Raw genomic sequence first — 24303 nt, forward strand, 5'->3', positions numbered from 1 at the left:
CCCAAGCAAAATCTGAAATGACGCTCCTGACTTTCAACTTTCCCTCTGAACACAATTTTGTGGTGTGAATTTCATTCAAATCAGACTGTGTATTATACATGGGATGTTATTAATTGATTTCTACCTGTGTATTTGTGGTGTTTGAGGTAAATCATTCAAGGAGTAACTGTGTAGATTTCCTCTTTAAAACACGCAAACTCGTACTGTACGTCATAATCAGTTCACAGTTCTACGTAAATAAATAATTGGGAATATTTTAAACAGAGAGAAATTATTCTTTGAAAAAGGGTAGGCCGGGTTAGATTCCCTGTTTGGGCGGAAAATTCTTTCTCGTTCTACCGTGTTCTAGTGTGGCTCAGAGATTTAGTCAGTCTCTTTATAATGGCTACCTGGAGCACTATGGGGAAAGAAAAGGACCGAAGCAGGTTCTGACTGAGTCACTTACATGAGTGCCAAAATCAAGGAAGTGTGGAACCTTCACCTCCATACATAGCTCGACCTGCATGACCTGTCTAGAAAGGGGAGGAAGACCTTTGGTTTATTTAATTTTACTCACCATAATAAATTAATCTTGCGTTTTGAATTGTATTCGCATTCTACTAATATCTTCCTTTTGCTTTCTTTCAGCACGAGCTAAAAGCAGAACTACTTCCCTTTACTCAATTGAGTACAGCCCGCATCAAGACCGCAGCTCCACTCCCGATGTACTGGAAGATGAAGGTACTACAGTGGGTGCAGTAACGTCACCCTTTTCAAGACCAATGACACCACGTCGAGTGAAACGACGAAGCATATCTCGAGGGTCAACGCGTAATTCATCTCGTTTTCGAAGCTCAACTCGTAGTGTGCGTTCTAATCATGTCAACCCTGTTGCAAGGCTCATTGACCAAGGCCTGGACTCATCAACATCAAATGACTCAGGGAGGTTCCGGCCGAAACCTCAGATAATGAACAATCTTAGCACTGCCAACTTACTGCCTTCATCTCCTTTAGCAAGTGCGGGAGGACATTTGAAAGGGCATTCTAATCCCATTTACCAAAGCTCTCGCCCTAATTCTACACACTCATTAGACTTAGAAAATAGACCATCGTCAGCGCGATCAAGTTACTCGAATTATCATGGACAGCGTCCGACAAGTATTCATACAGACAACTTAGCACCTACTCATATATCAGGATACTCAGGACAAGCAACGGGACAGGTTCCTGTTGGGGGATTACATCGCAATAGTCATCGTCGTAGCTCAGGTCATCATACGGGACATACACCGAATTCTTACGGCTTTTCCGGACCACCACACTCCATATACTTGCAAGGATTGGACTCTGAGACTGTTATATAGATCATTCAGCACCGTTGTAAATAAAAACGTACTGATTTAATAAGTTACCAAACGGTGCTTTATATATGTGTGTGCCGTTAATACATGCTATGCAATGCTTGAACTACGGGATTTTGTCATGCCGAAAGTGTACTTGAGATTTTTAAAAAAATCAATTTTGACGTTTATGTGCATGGCATGATTTACATACTAGTTTATGATTTTTATAATGGTTTATAGATGAGTTATTATATTTTAAGAGGGGATGACACTCCTGGTGATATGATGTCACTAGGAATGGATCTCATATTACTTATTACTTAAAATACATTAGTCGCCGTTGTTGTGACAGACAAGCATGCGGGTTGTTTACCTATAGGCAACCAGTAAATGCTTTGGATTTTGATCGGGAACAAAATCTCAGAAACGAAGATCTGAATATGTTGGAGGAGTACGTTAGTAATCAAAGTACCGTGCCTAAACTCACTGTTATCTTCACGTTAATGTGCTAGCGTGAATCTTATTCAACAACTATAAGAAGGGGGAAAGGGAACAGTATTTGATACACATTCAACTTTTGTTCAAAAAGAACTTAAGTACTCATTGGTGTAAAGAGCTCTATATCCATACCTTAATAAAGTTACAGTATCGAATCCTTTCATCCAAGTCTATATTTCGAAACACACTAGGCTAAAGAGAGCGATATTAAGTTTTTGAAAGGAGGATGAGCATTCGATTTTGTGTTTAACATGGCCGTATATACGAAAATGTGGCTGGAGTATTTTGTCATAATATTAAATTTTTTAAGAATATTAAATAATCCTGTGCCTCAATTCATTTATATGTATATACATTTACATACTTGAATTTAATAATAGTAAATTGAAATTGATAACAAGTGTTAATTCTGTTTGCATATTTTTTCTGGGATATTATTTACATATATATTTTGTACTCAACTGTATCCAATTGTGCCTAGTAAGAAAACAAAAAAGTGCCACAATTCGTATAATTTACGTCAACAAATACTATTCTGTTTCTAGTAAAATAAACTTAGGTTAGTTAATACTTGGATACTGTACTTGCAAATAATTTACGTAAGTAAATATTTAGTTTTGCTCAAAACAGCAGAAGTAGACTACTAAGATAATAATGAAAACCAAAGAATCTAATTTATAATATGTAAATATTAGTTTGAAATTTATTGAATTCTTACTTCTGAACAAATATTATTGGGAAGAAATACTTTTACTATTCAGGTGGTGATAAAAAGACTTACAATTGCGCTAATCATGTAAATTTTCGTTGTAAATGGGAAATTTAACTGTGTTTATTGATAATAGCTTTTATTATTATCGTGGTAACCATATTTGTATGTTTCTTCTAGTATGATACGGTTTGGTTTAACCTTATTATAAATTTGTGTGGATAGTTATATTTTATTGCAGGAGTAAGACAAATGTCATTGATTAGGTTACCTTGAATCAGAATTGTGTGATTATGTGCCTTTTAGTAAGAGAACTTAATTTAACTCTTGAATTATTTGGATTGTTTCATTTATAGTGTACGATATGACTTTTAACTGTTTTAGTTGTTTGTTCAAGGTAACTCGCAGATTTAAAGTAGTGCACGAACATAAGTTTCGTAATGTTTCATCTTATGACAGGCATATAAATTATTGGTCATTTCGTAAAATTCATTCTTTTTGAAAAGATAACGAAATTGCTGACTTTTGATAGAGAATGTTCGAGTCAGTTCGATTTGTTTTAATGTGTTGTTTCTTTCGTTGCATTTAGTCAGTTTTGTTATTCATTTTAAGTTTTTGAAGAAAGAAAATAGAAGTTTGTCATTTTCAAGAATTACATTATCGAAGAGAAAATAACTTCAAAATATAATAAGACAAAATTAAGCCTCCGTATTACTTTTTTTTTTAATCTTTATCAGACAATGAGCGGGCTATTTTCCAAGCAATAAGAAATACCTAAAAAGTACTCACACTTTTGATAGTGCTAATTGCCATAAAATGAAAAAAAAATAGAAGAAGAAGAAGAAGTATTATCGACTTGATGAGTTTCATTTAGGCCTTGAAATGTGTCAGAATTAAAACATTAACCCTTTAACGTTTAAACTAGACATAGTTGGTCATGTTAGATTCGTTTCAATCACTATTGCTTTTGTCTTGCTGATATTTTCTTCCTATATTAACAGCTTTTTTTTTTTTTTTTTTTTTTCGAAATTAGGCTGTAATAAAATACGTCAGGTGCTGCTGAGAGCTAGCAATTTTTTTTTTCTTGCAAAAATTTTACTTAAGTTCAAATCTCAACTGTAATGGTGAATAACTCGGGAACCAAAGTCGTACTCATGAAAACATTTTACATGCATACTAACCAAGACAAGATCTGGTTCCTTGCAAAGATCGCATTAGTTCTGTACATCACGTACGATTTTTTTTTAAAGTAAATGAAGAACGAAAAAACATTAAAACTCCACTGAAGATCATAATATTGTCAGAAAATTAGTAAGCAAGTATAAATCACCAGGTATGGTGAAAGAAATTACGAAATGTACAAAATTTTTATCGTTTACAATCATGTAATCTTATCTGCCATATATTAAATAAATTTCTTGTTGCAATAGAATAATAATAATAATACAGTAATAATTAAAAGCAAATATGCCCATATTTTGCAGAACGTATGTGTGTTCGACCAAAATTGTTGTAGAACATACTGTTGAACCACTGCAACGGAACTTCTTGACACACTCGATAGTGGCGTTTCTTACTGCTGCGAAACACGCGTTAGACGAGTCCAACATCCCTTCTGCGCAGACAACATTTGATGCGACGTATCAGCTATCGCTTGTTGCCAGAATTATAAACACCTTGTCATACATCTTCGTCCCCAGCAGAGCCCTGAAATCTTCAAAGGGACAGCATTGAGGTACATGGATAAGATTGAGATGCTTCGGTATAAAAGGTGTGCCATGAGTCTCCGTAAATGTAATATAAAATGTGCACTTACCTTGTCAGGCCAAAATACATATTTCCCATCCCCATGATGTTCCCTGAGGAAAGGAAGCAGTGGCTTCTTCAAGCATTCAGTAATGTACGTGTCCGCATTACGGTATTTGGCTTCTCTTCCACGAATGCTTCACAGAACCCTTTCTCAGAATCTGCAACCCACACCAGCACCATAATCGAAAATTTTACAGACGGGGGAGAGTCACTTATGTCGGACGTGTAAAAGTATTTCCGAACACTTTATTCACTGTGAACTATTCCTCGTCGTCGAGCACTACAGATTTCCCTTATAAAGGTCGCACCAATGCGTGACACTGTTTTTGAAGGTTTTTACTTTGCTCTTCTGTTGATTTGGGGGCCGGGCCTTTTGTTTCTTCCGTGCTGTCACGTTCGACTCTTTTTTTTTTTTTTTTTTTTTTTTTTTTTTTTTTTTTTTTTTTTTTTTCAGGTATGGTGCACACTTAAATTTGGCAGCTGCATCCATCAGAGATCACTGGATATTGTGATTCATGATGTGCATAAGTGCACTTAACCTTCGTCCTTGATATTTCGCACTATACCGTCCTTTCCCAACTTTCTGTCAGTGTTGTTCTGTAGTTCATACCTTTGAACTATTCAGTAGATCGTCTCTTGATATCTCCCTTCGCCAACAAAATATCGCACAATGACTAACATGTCTCTGTTCACATTCTTTATGTAGTACTATATGACACGCCAGAACATGACCTCTGTTTTTCCCATTCTGCTCAGCTATGAGGAGATATAGCATCGAATTATCAGTTCCTGGTGTTGTCCCATAGGTGCATAGTTTCCACCGTCATTTGTCTTATGATCCGTGCAACTCTGATTTATTATTTCGTGATTTAAGTGGGTAACAATTTTGATCGACACACGTTATTCTAAAGGTAAGAACGAACGCAAATACGGAAATCTTCAGTTATTTACGAGAAAATTTCAATTATACGTTTCAATTAATGAGTTTTTTGAATTCATAAATGAGTAATTGATTATTTGAAAAATCTAGGTTTACGAAGAACATTTTCCAGAGATATCCCCGAGAGATGCTTTCATATTGATGATTAAGAATTCAGTGATAAATTTTCACCCAGGTTAATATATAATTGACGGGGATAATACGCAAGAGTTTGAGGAAATCGAACCTTTTTGTCTCCTATATTCGTAAAAACTGGTGTCTAACCATTTTTATTTAATTCATGATGTAATAAGATCATCACTTATTTCTTAGAAATTCTCTATACAGAATATGTTTCAAATGAGAGTTAAGTAAATAGTTACACGCCCTTTTACTAGGAGCTTACTAGCTATGACATACCTAAAAATACTCACAGAAAGTCTCTTTAGTTATTGTAGCGTATACGAACTTACATTCTATTGCTTTTTAGTACTCTCAAAGAGAGAATTCGGTAAGTCAGTGCTTAAAGCTGTGAAGGAATGTTCAGCGTTTGTAATTTTTGGATATTTGTGTATATATAAAGTCAACTTTACGAAGTTGTATAAATTATGTGCCAAGAATAGGTTTTGTACAACTGCAGTGATCTAAGTTTAAAGATACACAATTCATTTCTTTTAGATTACAAATTTGTGCGTGCTACCCCAGTGTCAATATGTTTGTAAACAGTAATATCATTAATTGTGCGTAAAAGTGTCCATGTGCATAATATTGTCTGACAAATGTATTTGTTTTTTATTAGTGATCTCATGTAGGTTTTTTTAAAAAAAAGAAACTTGTGATACATATATTTTTAAATTGATGTGTTGAAGATGCGAGTGTGTATATACAATTTATTTGCGAATGAATGAGAATTATTCTTTTTTTCTAAAATGTATGATTGGCTTTGAAATATATATGATTGTACAATGAAGTTCGTGCGAAATTATCTCCTTACTACTTGTAATGTATGTATATATAAAACGGTTGTATACTTAATGTATATATATTGTACTTCTTGAAACTATGCAGATTGTATGTGTATACAGAATGTTAAAGTTTATATTTTGATTTACCTCCTTGTAATGTAATATAAGAATATAACATTTTTTATTTACCATTTTAGTACGTTCTATTATTCAAAGGTAAATAAAAAGTATATTCTTATATCTATAGAGAATACTTGAACATATGTGTCACCTTACAAATACAAAAACAGAATATTTTAGCTCTATCGAAACATTTAAACGAAATAAAGCACTATATAATACGGAAACAAAAACGAAATTCCGAAATAGCATACATTCAGTTACACAGTAAATCACATAGTCATTTTACTAGCGAACTTCAATAACACAGGATCGGGTGTTACTGAACTGTTCTTCGGTTAATCTTTTTTATTTCCTTGTTTTTATACGTTTTCTGCTATTTGTCCTTCGAGACCAAAGCTTCAGAGGAGAATAGAAAGTTAAAATGTAACGATTATATAGGAATTGGACTTCAGAGTAAGATACTTGAATATATTTTTCTTGGAAGTGTTGTATTAGAAAAAACAACTTTACATTTAACTGTCTGGTTTTGGTTCGTGTTGGCTTTGCTTTAGTAGTTCATCATAGAAGAACACAATCTCTGAGCAAAGCAGTTTTTTAAAAGAAAAACATTGATGTGTAACAGTTTTGCCAACTAACTAAAAATCAGATGAAGACAATTTTTTTAGTTAATTGGTGAAGCTGTTACAAACATAAATGTGTATATATATTTTACTTAGAAAGTTTTGTACTTTGCTCAGAGATTTTTTTTTCTATGTTGAACTTTTATTTATTAAAATTTAAAAAAAAGAAAATTTTCCCTATTATTCGTGATCTCTCTTATCTGTTGTAAAGAGCTATTTTCTCAATTAGAAAAAACAGAATTTTGTAGAAGTAGAACATGTAATTTTCTTCAGCTTAGCGAGTTAGTAGTTATAAACTAAACGGAGCTCCTAAAATTTAAACATACTAGATTCACAATCAAATTAATGTATTTACATTCATACTGACAGGATAAATTAATTTTGACATTACAACTCACTCTGGGAAATTCGAAGTTCATTGTCTCTTTTGAAATTAATTATTTGAGGAAGATGTATAGTGTTCAGTGCACTACAATTTCTTGTTACTTGAATAGTCGTGATATTAACTTACTTTCTTCTTCGGAATCAGCTGCGACTTGATATAGTTTATGAATGTCCCATTCTAAAATCATACCAAGCAGTAAACAAGACAGTTCAAATGAATCTCGAAAAACCTGACCTTTCGACCTTGGTCTGTTATGAATAACGAAGATATGTTCGTTTCTAACTGGCTAGGTTTAAAAGTATTCGTACATGCATTACATGTCGTGAACGATTTATTACATGTGAGTTTAAAGTACTGGGGGCAACAACCCTTCAACCAAAAAATTGATCTGCTGCTTTAGAGGCATGGCTTTATCGAAACTAAGTATAAGATCTAGCTTGTCATGATGGGTTCCCCTTCTTCCTGATCTCTTGATATAATGGTGTGTTCCGTCACTTTCTTAACTACAAAGCCTCCAAATAATGTAAGCATACGTCTCTTAATATCTATATACGATAAGTTCACAAATTCGTCTGTCCTAGCTAACACTAAAAACCACGCCAGGGCCCCGTCCCGCAATAGATAGAGAAGCAAATTGCGCTTCTTGACTGCTTTAAGCTCGTAAATGACGCAGTATGATTCAAAATATTTAAAAAAAAAACGAATGATATCTTCCCCATACTTGCCATGAAAAAACGTGGGATGCACAATCGAATTTATAGTGACGTGAGTCGAGCTTGTGACGTGATACGTGAATTCACCATTTTCTCAAAATATCTTTAAAAATGATGTGTCTAAAAATACACACAAAAGCAAAATCTCACTGCAAATCGAGAGGGTGGAGGGAGGGTGGTAAAAGAAACAGAATTTCAACAAATTCTAACGGTGGGCGGAAAACAAACTAATGCAAAATGAATCCTAATTATGTTCAGCTCAATGAGAAGAATCACGATATAGGGATAAAGACCACATTACCATGTGCAACTACACAAAATTAAGGGTTATAAATAAGGCGTAAGTCACACAGCATTCCACCATGTGCAGTCGCCCCATGTCAGTACAATAGCTTAGATAACGCGCTAATGAATCGCACATTTGGGGATGTCAGAACTGACAAGTTGCGCTCAGGATTTTGTAAATTCAGTATATGGTAGAGCACAAAGTACAGGATGTGACCTAAGTTGCATATAAATAAAATCGAACATATACAAAAGAGGCAGATTGTGATGTCAAAAGGGGTTGAAGTGGGTAAGAAGGGAATAGCGATTGGGATCGGTTAATCTACTAGTACATATTTGTAAACCTCGGCGTTCCTTCCTCGATGAATCGTTTCGATGGGTCGGCATTCGTCCATTTATCTCCTTGGTCTGCTGAACGTCAAGGTAGCTGGGAGTTAAGAGGCAGCGAAGTCCAAACAGAAAAACCAGTATTACAACGACGATTACTCCAATTAAAATCAAAATTGCTTTGTAGTTAACAACTCATTGTAGTCACCAGCAATGCAACGTTAGCTGAGACAAATGCTCTCTAAGTTAGAGCAAGGTGTGACTTTTGGTAAGTTCGAAATTGTTGTTCGCGCCCTTAATCTTGACTCGTCTGAAATCCAATACCAACTACCTCTTCCAAAACTCTCCCAATGGTTTTGTTCAACGTTCCTTCCGGGTTAATATCCTAAATCATTGACTGTTCTGTCTGTTACAAACATAAATGTGCATATATTTTACTTAAAAAGGTTTGTACTTTGCTCAGAGATTTTTTTTTTCTACGTTGAACTTTTATTTATTAAAATTAAGAAAATTTTCCCTGTTATTCTTTAATCTCCCTTATCTGTTGTAAAGAGCTATTTTCTCAATTAGAGAAACAGAATTTTGTAGAAGTAAAACAAGAAATTTTCTTCAGCTTAGCGAGTTGGTAGTTATAAACTAAACGGAGCTCCTAAAATTTAAACACACTTGACTCACAATCAAATTAATGTATTTTACTTCATAAATTAATTTTAACCTTGTAACACACACTGGGAAATTCAGAGTTCATTGTCTCTTTTGAAACTAATTATTTGAGAAAGATGTGTAGTATTCAGTGCAATACAATTTCTTGTTACTTAAATAATCGGGTTCACCTCTGGTGCTTGGGGTCCCGGGTTCGATCCCAGCCCCCGCCAAGTGAACTTTGTGGTGGACAAACACCGTGCTCGTGGGTTTTCTCGGGGTTCTCCCGTTTCCTCCCACTTTCTTCATTCCACCATTTCACTCATCTCTCATCATCACCGTCTCCTTTAGCCTAACCGGCATAACCGTGGGACGTAAAACTTAGATTTCATTTCATTTCATTAAATAATCGGATATTAACTTTTTTCTTTCTTTCTTTCTTTCTTCTTCGGGGTCGGCTGCGACTTGATATCGTTTATGATTGCCCCATTCTAAAATCATACCAAGCAGTAAACAAGACAGTTTAAATGAATCTCGAAAAACCTGACCTTTCGACCATGGTCTGTTATGAGTAACGAAGTTATGTTCGTTTCTAACTAGCTAGGTTTAAAAGTATTCGTACATATATTACGTCTTTTCAGTTCTGTTAATTTATGTGACATTTTCGAACACTTCGAAATTAGAGATAGAAATTCGTGTGTATGTATTATAAAGTATATATTTTGCTGTGTAAGTTAAATGGAATACTTCAGAATTTTAGTAGCTTTCTCTGTTAATTTGCCCAGCCAATTCATGGGTTGATTGATGCACCGATTAACATTTACATCCTTTGTAAGCAGTGAGGGTTATAGGACAGAACATACAATTTAAAGTGGAATTTCAACCACTGTACTGCGTTTAATGCTTCCCCAATTGGAAATCTAACTTGGTACCTCCTACACCAAAAGTAGGGATGATAACCACAACCATTAGAGCAGCGATAAGAGCACAAACCTACTTATTTAGTCGAGTGTGAGGAGTAAATGCGGAATAGCGAAATTTGAGTATCCCAAAAATCCATCGTTTTACTGAAGTTTATTTTTTAAGCTATGCTAAGCAAGTGTGTCGAAGACATGAAAAATTTCTTACCATAATTAATGAAGTTTCTGGAATGTCTTGGGAGTAATGTGCTTAATAAATTTAACAACAAATATTCAATTTACTGTTATTTTATTTAGGAAGCAGATTCCCTTCCCCCTCCCCTCTCGGTTACACACAATTCTTATTCATATGTAGATCAATATTTAGTCTTATTTTTATAGATATTACGACTATTCGTATCGTTTGCATTGTAGTTAATATTTCAACAGAATTTATGAAATGCTTAGCAAGCTATAATAGTGTTTTTCTTTCTTCTTCAGGTTCTCAGTTCACTGGCTGAAGACTTTCCTTATTAATCTTATGTAGAGTATTAGAATGATACCTTAATAAAAAAATGGTATAGAGCCTATTAGTCACTATTGATCAAAACAAAACCTTAGCGGATATATATATATATATATATACACGATTCCCGGCAGGAGCTCATGTGTTTCGGATTCCACGTTAATCAGTAAATCCCGTCTGATATAGCCTCGCTGCTGAAAGGGGCATTAAACTCAAAATCAACTGCATAAATATATTTTAAATATTGTCTCCTTATTTTGATAACTGAGATCACGAATATAGCATTTTCTTATGCTGTATGAAGCGTTTTTTTTTTCTTTCTTTCTTCCTCTCTCAAAATGGAAAAGCTACAAGTATTTTATTTCTTGGAATGTTTTTGTATCCATTTTGAAGTGCAGTTACAATTTTTCGATAAATTGAGCCAAACATTGATAGGTTTCAGTGTCATTTTGGAAGGAATAACAAAAATATATTGTCTATTAAACAATAGTTAACGTATATAATTGAAAATGTTTAAGAAATCATTCTTTAGAAATAGTATTGATGATGAATTTTATATATATATATATATATATATATATATATATATATATATTTGTACTTGTATCTCCTTAAGTTCTCCTGATGTATTTGACAATTTTTTTGTTAATTTTGAGAAGAAAAAAATATTATAGTAAGAATATTTGTTTCAGAAGTTAATATGTTTTATGTAAGTTGTTTTATTGCCCTGCTTTTCAACTAATTGATTTGGAATGCTGTTAGCAATTATATGTTTTAAATTGTACTAGAATCGCAGAATAAGTTGTACTCAAAATTTTTAATTACAAAAAACGTGATTGATAATTATATACAAATAGACACAAGTGGAAACTCAGTTTGCAAGCCACAAACTGTAAATTTCGTCTAGAAAACGTTCAGACTTGGGTTACTGGCATTTTGAATCCTGTTAAGTATAATGATATGTTCTAAATAATCATGTGTATTTCTATTTCCGTATCATTATCGAGGGGTTCTCTGTATTTGTCATAGATATGGAAATTATTTTCACTAGTTTTATAAAATAATGTACAGTATGTTGAAAAATTCTAGCTGATTTCTTACATCAAATGAAAGAAAAAAAGTTTTGTTAAACGTGGGTCCAAAAACGTCTTGTTTCGGAGCTAGAACCTGCCAAAAATAGCAAAACTCAATTTGTAAAATACCATAGCTGGAAAATCGACTGTTTTAGCGTAGGCTGTTTAACGAATTACTTGGGAAGTTGTGTGGGCTGTATCGAAATATTCATGTTTCAGAATGTATTTCCCCATACACAGACTTTCGTCATAAAATTTGTTGCACATATAATACAGGATTGTGAAACATGAGTAATTAGAGCTATACTACTTCCTAAATAATCCGTTAATTTTCCTGAGCTAGGATTGACAGTGTTCAGACCATGGTGTTTTACAAATTGAGTTTCCTCATTTTTGGCAGCTTCTAGCTCCGGAACGAGGCGTTTTTTTAAACTCATGTTTATTATTTTTTTCTTTTATTTGATAAAAAAATCAGTCCGGGTTTTTGGTAATCAAATTTTTCAACATACCATTTATAATTAAACCACCATTACACAATATAACAGAAACTTACAAGGTCTTAGGCTAAACGCTTCATCATGGGTCCAATTGGACTTTTCATTTTTATTATTATTATTATTATTATTATTACTTCTCAATATCTGATGAATAACATATCAAACCAGGAATATGAAAATTTGAATAGGAGAAAGAGAACATATTTCCTATATCTATGATAGATACTGAAAACAAATTGGCGTTTATTGTTCAGATAGCATGAAAATGTAGCTGTACATTATTCTTAGAACTAATTAAATATCCAAATATGTATTGGCAAAGCTATAAATGAAATTATCAGTAGTTCGTGATTGAAAAGCAGTGGTCTTTAATGGGTGTAAAATTGGAATTGTTAAAAATTAATTTTATGATGTGTGAATGGATGTCAGCGAATGCAATATTTGTGTGAACATTTAGTATTTGTAATTTAACTAAAAAGAAGATAAAGTTTCTGGGTTAAAAAAAAAAAATCAAATTTGTGGAAAGGTATCTGGGGGATTTCTGCTTTTAATTTGACATTGAGAGCTCTGTTGATGAACTGTCAAAGAGAAGTTTGAGTTTTTTCTTTCTTTTAATTTCCTCTTATATTATTGTATAGCTTCCAATTTGTGGAAGTGTGTTTTATTTTTATCAGGATTGTTTTGTAAGTTTATTCGATGTTTATATTTTAGGAAAAAATGTGGATCTGTCTTTGTACTGAAGGTTTTCGTTAATTTTTAGAGTATTTTGACCTTTTACAAATTAGTGCCAAAAACAAAATTTCACAACATACCATTTTAGTATTTACAAAATACTGTACTCTGAAGAAGCCAGTATTAAAAAAAAAAAAAAAAAAAAAAAACGCACTGTTTTGTAGTGTCACCAAAATTGATGACAACGTTATGATTAACTCCTGATTTACTGTCAATTTGTATTATAGTGCTGTATTTTATAAATACTAAAAGGTAGATTTATAATTTTAGTATATTGTGGACTTCAGGAATAGCTACATTTATGTGTATTGCTTTGATCTGTATCGTTAATACATTTTGTTTTAATTTGTTTTTCTTACTTTTTGGTGCATTTCATGAGTGGCTTAATTTAATATTAGCATGATACATGAATCAGTTTAACTTTTCCAGATTAACAAGTAGTGAGAGCTTTTCGTTTAATGCGTGACGCAAAAGGGAGCAAAAAAGAAACTGAAATGTTTCGTTTGTAATTTCATTTTTCGCTATAAGTATATTAAAATATAAATTTTGGAACCATGCTATATAGTTTTAATGCTGAAAGTGGTGCAATAAAATAATAAGTATTAAAATTACGAAAAGCTTCTCTGTCGGTACTTACTTTCTGTAGTATTGTTGAAATAAGGGTGGTGTAAAGAACTTAGTGTCAAATTAGACTAAAAGTTTAATATGTTCTTCTGTATTTTACTTTCTCATTAGGATAGAACCTTACGTCAAGGTCAAGATAATAAAGTGTACGGGGAGAGGCCAACAAGTTTTTACACTAGCTATGATTCTTCTCAACATATCCATCACTTATTGCTATATACTGTACACATCTATGGAGCAGTTTCTTAATACCATCATCATGGAAATACCTCCGTAAACCAACTCTCCAAATCTGGAAAGCGGAATGAGTGAATTCTTCAGATGTGTGAAAAGGTAGTAATCAGAAGGTGCTGTACCTAATGAGTACAATGAATGGGACAAAGATTCGAACAACTGACTATACCTGCAGCAAGGTGTACAGGTGCATTGTCATTTAGTAGCATCCGGTATTCTGATAGTAAACCAATTCGTTTTCCTTCATAGCACATATTTTGCCACAAGTCCCTATAGATGCTGCTGTTATCGTAATCTGTTGCTCGCTTTTTTATGTAATCAATCCGTGTCACATATGTGTGGTGCTAAAACACAGACATGACCTTGTTTGATGAATGTTCGTACCTTAGCTACTTTGAATGTTAAAAATGATGAGTCATATTCATGGGTTTCGTTTATTTCATTCATTTCAGGATCAAATACATTTACTTAACTTTCACTAATCGGTTTAAAAAGTCATTTTTATCTCTGTGGTATAAGTTCAAAATGCTTTGTCCACATTTCACACGTTGTTGATTTTGGAAAGGTGTCAGCAACCTGAGAATCTACCCTGTAGTCATCTTGCTTATACTGATGTTGGATACTGAGCTTATTAATGTTACTTTCTCTAGCTAAGAGCTTACGGAGGCACGATGGCACAGTTGTAGATCGCGTACTTCAGGTGCGTGGGATCCCTAATTCGATCCCCGACCAAGGAAGTTTGCAGTGGATAACATAGTGTCTGAGTTTTCTCAGGCACACATTTCCTCCCACATCCTGATTCTACCGATTCTTCACTTGCCTTATCACCCGTCTTCCTTAGCCTAAAGAGCGTAATCGCAGGAATTTAAACTGAAAGTTTTCATTTCATTTTCTAGCTAAGAACTTAACTGTTACACTATATGGTAACGTCTGCAAATTTCACAGTCTTATTTGTGTAATATAAGAATAAATTTTATTTACTTTAATCGTCTAGTTCCTATTTTAATTCAGTAATAATTTCGTTAGCACAAGTCCTGTCAACTTCTGGGGCTAATTCGTCAAAACTCCTCCCCCATTCATTCCTACTTGGTTTTCTTAAAGTTAACTATTAAATATATTGATGCTGTGGAACAGGAACCATGCTAATAAAACTAAAAGAATCCAGAGTTTTGAGACATAACCTTTTTACACTAAAATTGTTTACACTGAGTCTTTGTCATGTTTATTATTAGTATTATTTTTCCCCTGAAATAAAAATTAAGGTGGTATTTTTAAAAAGCATTTGTATATTAAACATCATATATCTCTTCAATTACTAAGGTTACCGTACTTGTCATTACCCTTAGTTCTGTGACTGTTGATGGACATTATCCTCGTGAATTATCTTGTAGACTTAAGCGTTCACATTTAAATTCTCTCTCTCCTATTGTTTTTGATTAATATTATATGATTGGCACTCGACACCATACACAGCTATCATAATTTCATGAAGCGTTTATGCAGATTTTTATTGAAGTTTCAGGATCTTGATCACGTTTAGTACTTAGTTTTGTCCTACATGATGCCTTCTTTCAACTTGTGATTCGTAATTTCAGATTAATAGAACATCTACATCATGGTAAGAGTAAAAACTTCTTGCCTTACCCTAGTTTATTTTTTCAGTCGGTCTTTTTCTTCCTTGTGGGTAATTCAAGTTTTAAACGTTTATCCTAATAATTAAACCCCAGTGCCTTTTCCTTACTAATTTTTATGTGCAATTTCACTAGTAAATGGATGATATAAGAAAATATATAGAAAGTATACAAAATTGTATTAATATTTTATTGTAAATTTATATATGAATTTCCTTTTGTATTAGAACTATTAAGTGAAAGATACTAAAGAGAACTATTCAACCGCATGGCGCATAGAAATAATGAAACGTACTTGTTCATGACGTATTATCATTTTGTATAATTAGTTTCACTTCAGGGAAAGTACTTTTTGTTTTCTATATTACATAATTAATGTAAAATCTTGAAGAAAGAAAAAAAAAACTTTAACATCACAAGATTTAATAAAACTGCCATAATTATACAATCAGCTATGCCATGCACTTTTGTTATCTAGAGTGCTGTGAACTCTTTTTGTTGATAGTGTATGTGTTATTTAAAAATGATAATGATGATAATAATAATAAAGTATATTTTATTATAAAGCTTTAGTAGTTTATTTAAATAGAAATTAGTTTAAATGTCATTATATGAAATGAGTTTATTGTGCGCATTATTGTAAATGCTCTTAAATATGATACATGCAGGCCCGTATTTATATATTGCTCGCCCCTGTGCTTTAGATAATTTGCCGCCCCCACACAAAATTCCTCCTCCCCCAAAACTACCAATATTAGAGTTGAATTCATAGCTTTTGGTGTCGCTGAGATGAATAGTAACAGTTTTAATCCGATTCAACTTCAAGGTCATATTCCACTCCCCAGGAAAGGGGCGAGTTTAAAAGTAATAGCAGGGGCTCATAGCGAGTCACTTTTTTTTAACTAAAAGTTACTTTTTTTCAAGTTGGTCACTAAAAGTTACTGTTTGGGGAGATAAAGTGACTTTCTCGTGTGATTTGTGTTTTGCATTGGCAGTTTTCTAAGAAAAATATAAAAATAAATGGAAAAACTTGTTACTCATTACTTTTCTGAAAGCTTCAGTACTTGCTGCCACATGTAAAACAGTCAGCTTCATTCTCACTTCAGCTTTTATTCTTTCTAAAGCGCAGTGGATGGTTGCTGGATGCTTAAGCTCTCAAGGTGGGGTTGAGAACCTTTGTGTCTATCCTTTCTTCTATCATAATAGTCTTTTAGTTTTTTCGTAATAGTTAACGCTCCGCTCAACGTTGTGTGTGGGTGTTTGTGTGGTTAATTATGTTCGTCTTGTGTTATACTTCTTGTATGTTTTTCTTAAGAGTAGGTGATGAATTTGAATATTTCACGGCTTTGAGAACTCGCAATGCTAAGTTTAAATATAATGTCTGGGATGAAGAAATTCGGAAATAGGCCAGAATTGGTTCCACTTAGAAGCTTCTTACATCTGCTAAGTCTGCTTACTGTAACTACAAAGCATACTTAGAAAACCTAAGAAAGAAGGAAGCTCAAAAAGAAGTAAAGAAAAGATGAAACGACAAACAAAGAGAGGGGTGAAGAAATTGACAAAGAAAAAAGAGGCATGATAAGATTTTGGTCATTTTTTCGTGTGCTTTTGGTCACTTTTCAACTATTTACAAGAGACCAGACCACTATGAGCCCTGTAATAGAAAACGACAGCTATTAGTGTTGAATTCATTGTTTTCGAGGTCGCTAAATTTAACGGTATCGGTTTTCATGATGTTCAAGTTCATTTTTACCCCTTGGGGTGGGGGTAGGAGAGGATGACTTTTTAAAACTAATCAGATAAAGCTAGCTAACTAGTAACTACGGTAATTAGAGCGAATTAAACACGTTAACATATTTTCTCGCGCTTGCGCGGGATTCTGCACGTTCTTAGCTTTAAATATTATTTTAATGAGAGTCTTAAAAGAATTCCAAAATTTTGCCACCCCTTAAATTCTGTCGCCATGTGCTGGAGCACAGAATAGCACTTACCTAAATACGGGCCTGGATACATGTATTCTAACAATTTAACTCATTTTCAGGTTAAGTTGTGGAAATATGTCAAATTGCTTCATCTCACTGTTACATCGTTTAGTAGAATTACCATCTGTTCACCTTTTGTCATCCCCATTCTTCCACATCCTGACTACTCGAGCAATCTTATTGTGACTTGTTTTCTCAGTCGTAATGCTGAGTGGGTTTCTAACCCCCATAAAATTATCCCATCTCACATTATATGGTATCGGTGTTATTTGTATTGTGTCTACAGTGGGTCGTTTCAGGTTTATTGTAACAAATTCGATCGCTAGATAGCAGCACGAGTGAACACGCCCGAGAAGTTGCGAGTACTGTAGTTGGTAAGTGCTGTGCTGACTTACAGGGAGAATGGCTGTTGTGTGTTTAAGCGGTTATGTGGCTCCGAAAATTACGGCATTTTGTGCCCTTTCCGACATGGTGATAGTTAACAGCCAAATAAGTAAACAGTGTGTGACGAAAGGTTTTCTTATATTAAAGAAAGGGATCAGCGTTGAGTTGAATCGCAACAAAACTCGTAGGTATCGGAGACGGCATACCCCCGATGTGACGTACAAGGTGCGATCTTTGGTGCGACGTGAGAACCCACCGTCTCAAGAAAACAACGCCAAGGAGTACAACGTTACGCTGTGACCGTAAATGACGTAATTGCAAAAGATTTACATCCAGTAAAGAAGCTTAAGACCCGAGTTTATATTCTCTGTCGCTCACATATCATGAAGACAAATGAACATCAATGAACATTTCATTGCTGTATGAACGTTATATCGCAGGGAACGGGTAAAAGTTTGTAATGACCCTAGGTGAGATGGATGTATTCGTCGGAATGTGATAAAAACGTAGCCATGTTCTGTTATCCCTTTGATTTCAGAGGTCATGTTGATTAGGTGCGTGAATGTGCTGAAAGTTCTCCATGCAAATGTATTATTGTTAGTAGTTACTCCCATATTGCGCAATTACGCTACGCAAAGTGGACAAAATGGCTGAAATCAATACAGTTTATTACCAGACGAACATTTTGGAGCCACTACATGATATTCCATTTCTTGTATGGCAGTGACACATCACGGATTATCATTCACAGGACAAGATGTTCAATCATAAGCGAAGTCAACGGTGACATAGATGACACATGAAACGGAAATTTATGCAATACTTGTGCACACATTCCTGTGAAATTCCCTAAGGTATCTCCTCATCAATTTTGTGTATTCTTGTTGAAACGAGCGTTGGACTCTCGACAACCGCCCAAGTCTTCGGAAAGTTAGTCAAGAGGGGTGAAACGGACTTAATCAAACTGTGCTTCAGTGCAGTCTTGTTTAGTGGAAACTGAGATGGAGCAAGACGATAGCTAACAGACAGAGCTTGCACATCGAGCACAATCTCTGGTAGCGTTGGCGTCATGGTATTTCTTAAGCTATATCAGAATGGTGATTTTACAACAGTAATTTGTCTTATGCTGCAGGCCTTTTCTGCAAAGTGAACATTGTGATCGTAACTTGTTTTGTAATTTTTGTCAACCTCGCCTTTATTTAAAGATGGTTAAACCAGTAGCTGTAATAGTTTCCATGTGACGTGGCTCAGACTTGAGAATAACAAAGATTTTTGATGGTCATTACTCATTCCCTCTCGTATTCGACATTCAAAATGTGGTTGAACCGGTATTTGAGATTTGTTCTGTACCATTTTTGTTTTTATTTGCAATGTAGCGGTCGCGTATATAATTCCATTCGCTTACCTCTGGTTAGATTAGTGGATGGTAATGTAAAGTGCAAATATCATTACTATCTGCTAGAACGGCTGGGAAAGGCAAAAGCGGTGAGAAAACACGTGTCAGATTTACTGATTGAGGATCTACATCCTACAAATGTTCTCTCTCTTGATGTTTCTGCCCAGAAACACAGAAATAAATAGAACAGCACTACTCTCTTGTGAATACCGTCCGGAAATATACCAAGTAATATGTACCTCGCGGAGCGATGAGGTTACCCTTCTGTGTGGTCATTGCCATTGCTAAGTAAATTACTTAATGTTATTCTTATTTCAATGTTGAAATTCTATTTTTACTTTCACTTAATTTATAGTGTGTGCCTGATCATTTTTTTAAATACGCGACATGGAAATTTTTTGATAGTAAGAAGGAGGGAAGACGACTTCCATTATTTTCAGTAAAAGGGCCTTATCACCCACATCGATTCTAAAAGTTGTTCAGCTTCCTGTGGAAGCAAATGGCGGACAGGTGCTCCGAGGTTCACCATGGAGACAATTCAGCAACACGCATTTACATGTATTGTCTGCACACCCACTTAGTCCTCCGGGAACAAGGTGGCAAATAATTTTTATTGGAAACAATTGAAAATTTCATCGTTTCTGCGTCCCTCGAGGCGACTCCTCATAACATAATGCACAAAAATATTACTTATTCTGAATATCTTTATCTCTTTTGCCTATAATCATTTGTTTTTAAGAGTCCAAGGCCATTAAGGGCTTGACTTACAGCCAGCTAAAGGTTATATATAAACTACACCCTGAACTCACTCGTAGCTATACGCTTAGTGTACGCGCCTTTGGCGCGCGAGACCCAGGTTCGATTCCCGATAGTTCTTAAGGTTTGGACGCCACGTTAAGCTACAAGTCCACGTATAATATATCCTCGATACTGAACGAGCGGGACGTTTTAACTCCGAATCAACCAATACAGTGTTGGCCATATAGCGAGGCTATTGTATTTGTTAGGATCATTTACATATCAATATTGTCTGCATACCCAATTTAATTACTTTGGAGAAAGAGAAATTTCTCGTTCTTACGGAAAAAAGTAACTGAAATTTCATTTTCTCCTATCCTTTCCCCAACGCGACACCTTACATAGTCGTAGAACAGGGTGTCTACTGACCTGGAAAACCTTGAAAACCTGGAATTAGCCTGGAATTTACTTTTGGACCTGGAAAACCTGGAAATAGCCTGGAATTGGACGAGGAACCTGGAAGTTTTAAAATTGTTTTTAAAATATTGTTTTTGGAATTGCTATGGAATAAGTATATTTTTGTAAAATGCAAGAAAGCTATATACCACAGCATAAATTAAAAGCCAATAATAGTCAACGGGAGTCCAAGCCCGCGGATGTCGCAGTGAACACCATTCCCGGTGGCCGAAAGGTGTATCACCGGAAAAAAGTAAAATACCCACATCTTAACGGAATCACTTTTTGTATTTAGGTTAACATTTTACTAATCTTGCAATAAATCCTGTTACACACGAACAATTAACATTTTATATTTCAGCCATTAAAATAGGGAAAAGTAAAACTAAATTCCATGACTCGTGGAAAGGCCAGTGGAAATGAGTTATTAGGTACAACGATCCATTTAAAGCAGTTTGTAAACTCTGCAGAACTGATTTTGACATTTCAAATATGGGAGCTGGATCATTGAAATCTCATGAAAAAGGAAAGAAACATCAAATAGCTGTTAAAGCTCTTAATGCACAATGTTCGATCGTAAAGTTCTCAAGCAATGTTAACAAGGAGCCTTCCTGTACAAAATATTCTGCAGCGTCTTCCAGTTCAGTGACTGGCACATCATCTACTCAAGTTGTTCAGGAAAAAAATGAAAGCTCAGCTAAAACTAGTGGTGTAATAAAGAGTTATCTTATCAAAGATCAAGTAACGAAGGCAGAAATAATCTGGACATTACACAAAGTTACAAGTTATGCATCGGCCAGAAGCCAAGCGAATGCAACGGATTTGTTTCCTTTAATGTTTCCTGAGTGTGGAGTCCCTAAAAAATATGCAGTTACACAAAGACAAAATAGGTTATGTCATCACTTTTGGATTGGATCCATATTTCCAACAGACGTTACTTCGTGAACTACAAAATTGTGAATGTTTTGCAGTATCGTTCGACGAAAGCCTAAACACTATCTCACAGAAAAATCAAATGGACTTAGTAGTTCGTTTCTGGCACAGTGACGAAAATAGTTTTAACACGTTATTTAACATCAGTATTCCTCGGATATGCTGCTGCCCAGGATTTGTAGTGCATTTATAAATACTTTCAAGGACAAGGGTCTCGGTTTTTGTAAGTTACTTCAGGTTTCTCTTGATGGCCCCAACGTTAATTTGAAATTTCTGAGTGATTTGAAGGCCTATCTGAGTGAAGAAAATGGTGAAGGTCCACAGCTTTTGGAGACAGGAATGGGATTTTAAGACTGCACATACCAAAGCTGGTTGGAATGTGACATAGTTTTTGAGAGCATTGTACTATTTATTCAAGGACTTCCCTTCAAGAAGAGCAGACTTCATGGCAGCATCTGGAACAGCAATTTTCCCTCTTAAATTTTGTTCTATTAGGTGGGTGGAGAATTCTAAAGTTATGAACCGTGCCATAACTATGATTCCTGCCTTAAAAGTTTATGTTGATGCAGTGAAAACAAAACCTCCTGAAACATCAAACTCCTCCAAAGTAAAAGCGCACATCTCTGATGTACTGCTGCCTACTAGATTAGGGTTCCTCCAGTCCGTATCTGTAGAATTAGAAGAATTCCTCACTAAGTACCAGACAGACAGTTCATTACTACCGTTTCTATGGAATGACCTAAACAGGTTGATTCGTAGTTTGTTAAGCCGCTTCGTGAAAGATGATGTCTTAAAAGTAGCTAAAACTTCAAAAAAACTTACCTCAATAGATGTTTTTGATAAGGACATCTTAAACCACTTAATCTAGTTGATGTTGGATTTTCTGCGATTGCATCGCTTAAAGGGAGTGAAGGATGTTGATATATTGAACTTTAAGAAAAAATACAGAAGATTCTTACAAGAACTGTGTAAAAAACTTAAATTTCCTTTAAAATACAGTGTAACAAGAGCCGCAAATTGCTTGTCTCCAGAAACTATGACCAACGCTGAAACCCTTCGTGAATCACGTATCACACTCGCCCTGGAGACATTTGTCGAGAAGGAGCAAATAACACCTGTAAATCCCGATATGGTGAATTTGGAATATTTAAAATTTTGTTCAGACCAAGACACAGCACGAAAACTGTCAAATTTCAGTTACAAAAATGACAGATTAGACGTTTTTCTCCATGATCTGTTAAGTAAAGAAGGTGTATCCAATGCGTTTAAAACATTCATGCATAAGGTATGTGTACTTTTCCATAGCAGCGCAGCAGTGGAAAGGAGTTTCTCCATTAACAAAGAGTGCATTGTTGAAAATATCCAAGAGGAGTGCTTGATTGCCCAGAGAAGTGTGTTGGTTGCTGTGCGTGTTGCTGGTGACACACGTAATATGAATATCACAAAGAATATGATCCAGTATGTGAGGAATGCATCAAGGAGAAGAAATGAATATCTGAAAGACCGCGGTGAAAAAGAAGACAGAGCAGCTCGAGAAAAGAAAGATATTAAGAAGAAAATAAAAGAGTTGGAATTAAAGAAGAAAAGAATACTGACACCGAAGCAGAAGTGATGCATTGGAAGAACAGGCGAAAGAGTTAAAAGGGATGTTGAACTCTAGAAGTTAAATGTCAAAAACTTTTCACTGTGAAAGTTGTTTTGTATATTTGGTCATATAATGTGCGTGGTTCCATAACATTTTCAGTTTTTTAAACTTTCATGTTACAATACATTTTTAAATAAAATATAACCGATGGCCAGTCCCCATCCAAGAAGAATGTGCAGTATCGTTTAACAATATGGACTACTTTGCGTTAAGAAATTGTTTTATATATGATCATTTTCCTCTTACTTCTAAACTAATATTAGTTTGACAAAAATGGCGGGAAAATAGCTTACTCACCGCTAAGTCCTACCAGTACTTAGCATAAAATACCACAAGAGTACTTTAAAGGGGAGTGCTTGTAGTAAAATACTCTTGTGGTATTTTATCCCATAAATTAGCAGTGAGTAAGCTATTTTCCCGCCATTTTTGTCATTGTTCATCAACACTCACGTGCTATTACAATAATATTAGTTTATTTGAAGTAATGTCTTTGACAGAAATTTACTATTATACAGGGTGAACCTTAACTAAACCGATAAACTTCGGGAGGTGATTCCCGAGCCCGAAACAAGAAAAAAATTCCTCTAACTTTTCTCCACAGTACATAGTTTTGGAGCTACAAGGTGCCGAAAGTGTGGAAAAATGAACTTCTGAGGCCTATATTTCAAACCTATCCAACGTAGAAAGCGCAACTTAATATCTCTTTAGGGAAGTCATATCTGTTCTGAACATATGATTTCATTTGTGAGATTTTAAGCAGCACTCTCTACTTCGGATAATTTTGGAAATATAGGCGTCGGAAGTTCATTTTTCCACACTTTCGGCACCTTTTAGCTCGGAAACTATGCGCCCTGGAGAAGAGTTAAAGAGGATTTTTTTTTTTCTTGTTTGGGTGCCAAGAATCATTTCTCGAAGTTTGCCAGTTTAATTAAGGTTCACCCCTGTATAGTATTCCTACATTAGGATATTTAAAGCTACTGCATATTTTTCTCAACCGGCCTTCTGGTAGGGGATATTTTAATTAAACATTTTCTTGTGTAAAATGTTTTGAGACCCTACATTTCACTCAGTTTTTTCTTTTCATCTTGTCACTTAAAGAAACTATCCCTTGCGATATGCGTTCTCTAATTATAACCAGTTTTTGTTAAGAACTATATAAAATTGCAGTAACTTATACATGTTACAATAAATGTCAGTCTACTGAATAGACCTGGAAAAAAAGGAAAAATAAACCTT

General features: G+C 34.7%; 1 protein-coding gene across 2 annotated transcripts in view; it reads left to right on the plus strand.

The window, feature by feature from the left end:
* Positions 1–16099, plus strand: part of NKAIN (Sodium/potassium-transporting ATPase subunit beta-1-interacting protein) — a 137073-nt gene extending 120974 nt beyond the window's left edge. For both annotated transcript variants that reach the window (XM_081755730.1, XM_081755731.1), the window contains exon 6: positions 628–16099. In XM_081755730.1, the coding sequence (XP_081611856.1) occupies positions 628–1343 (716 nt within the window). In that variant the 3' untranslated portion in view covers positions 1344–16099. The remainder of the gene's footprint in view (positions 1–627) is intronic.
* The last annotated feature ends 8204 nt before the right edge of the window (positions 16100–24303 follow it).

Source organism: Thermobia domestica, chromosome 4 (assembly GCF_964235325.1).
Source record: "Thermobia domestica chromosome 4, izTheDome1.hap1.1, whole genome shotgun sequence".
Classification (NCBI taxonomy): Eukaryota; Metazoa; Arthropoda; class Insecta; order Zygentoma; family Lepismatidae; genus Thermobia; species Thermobia domestica.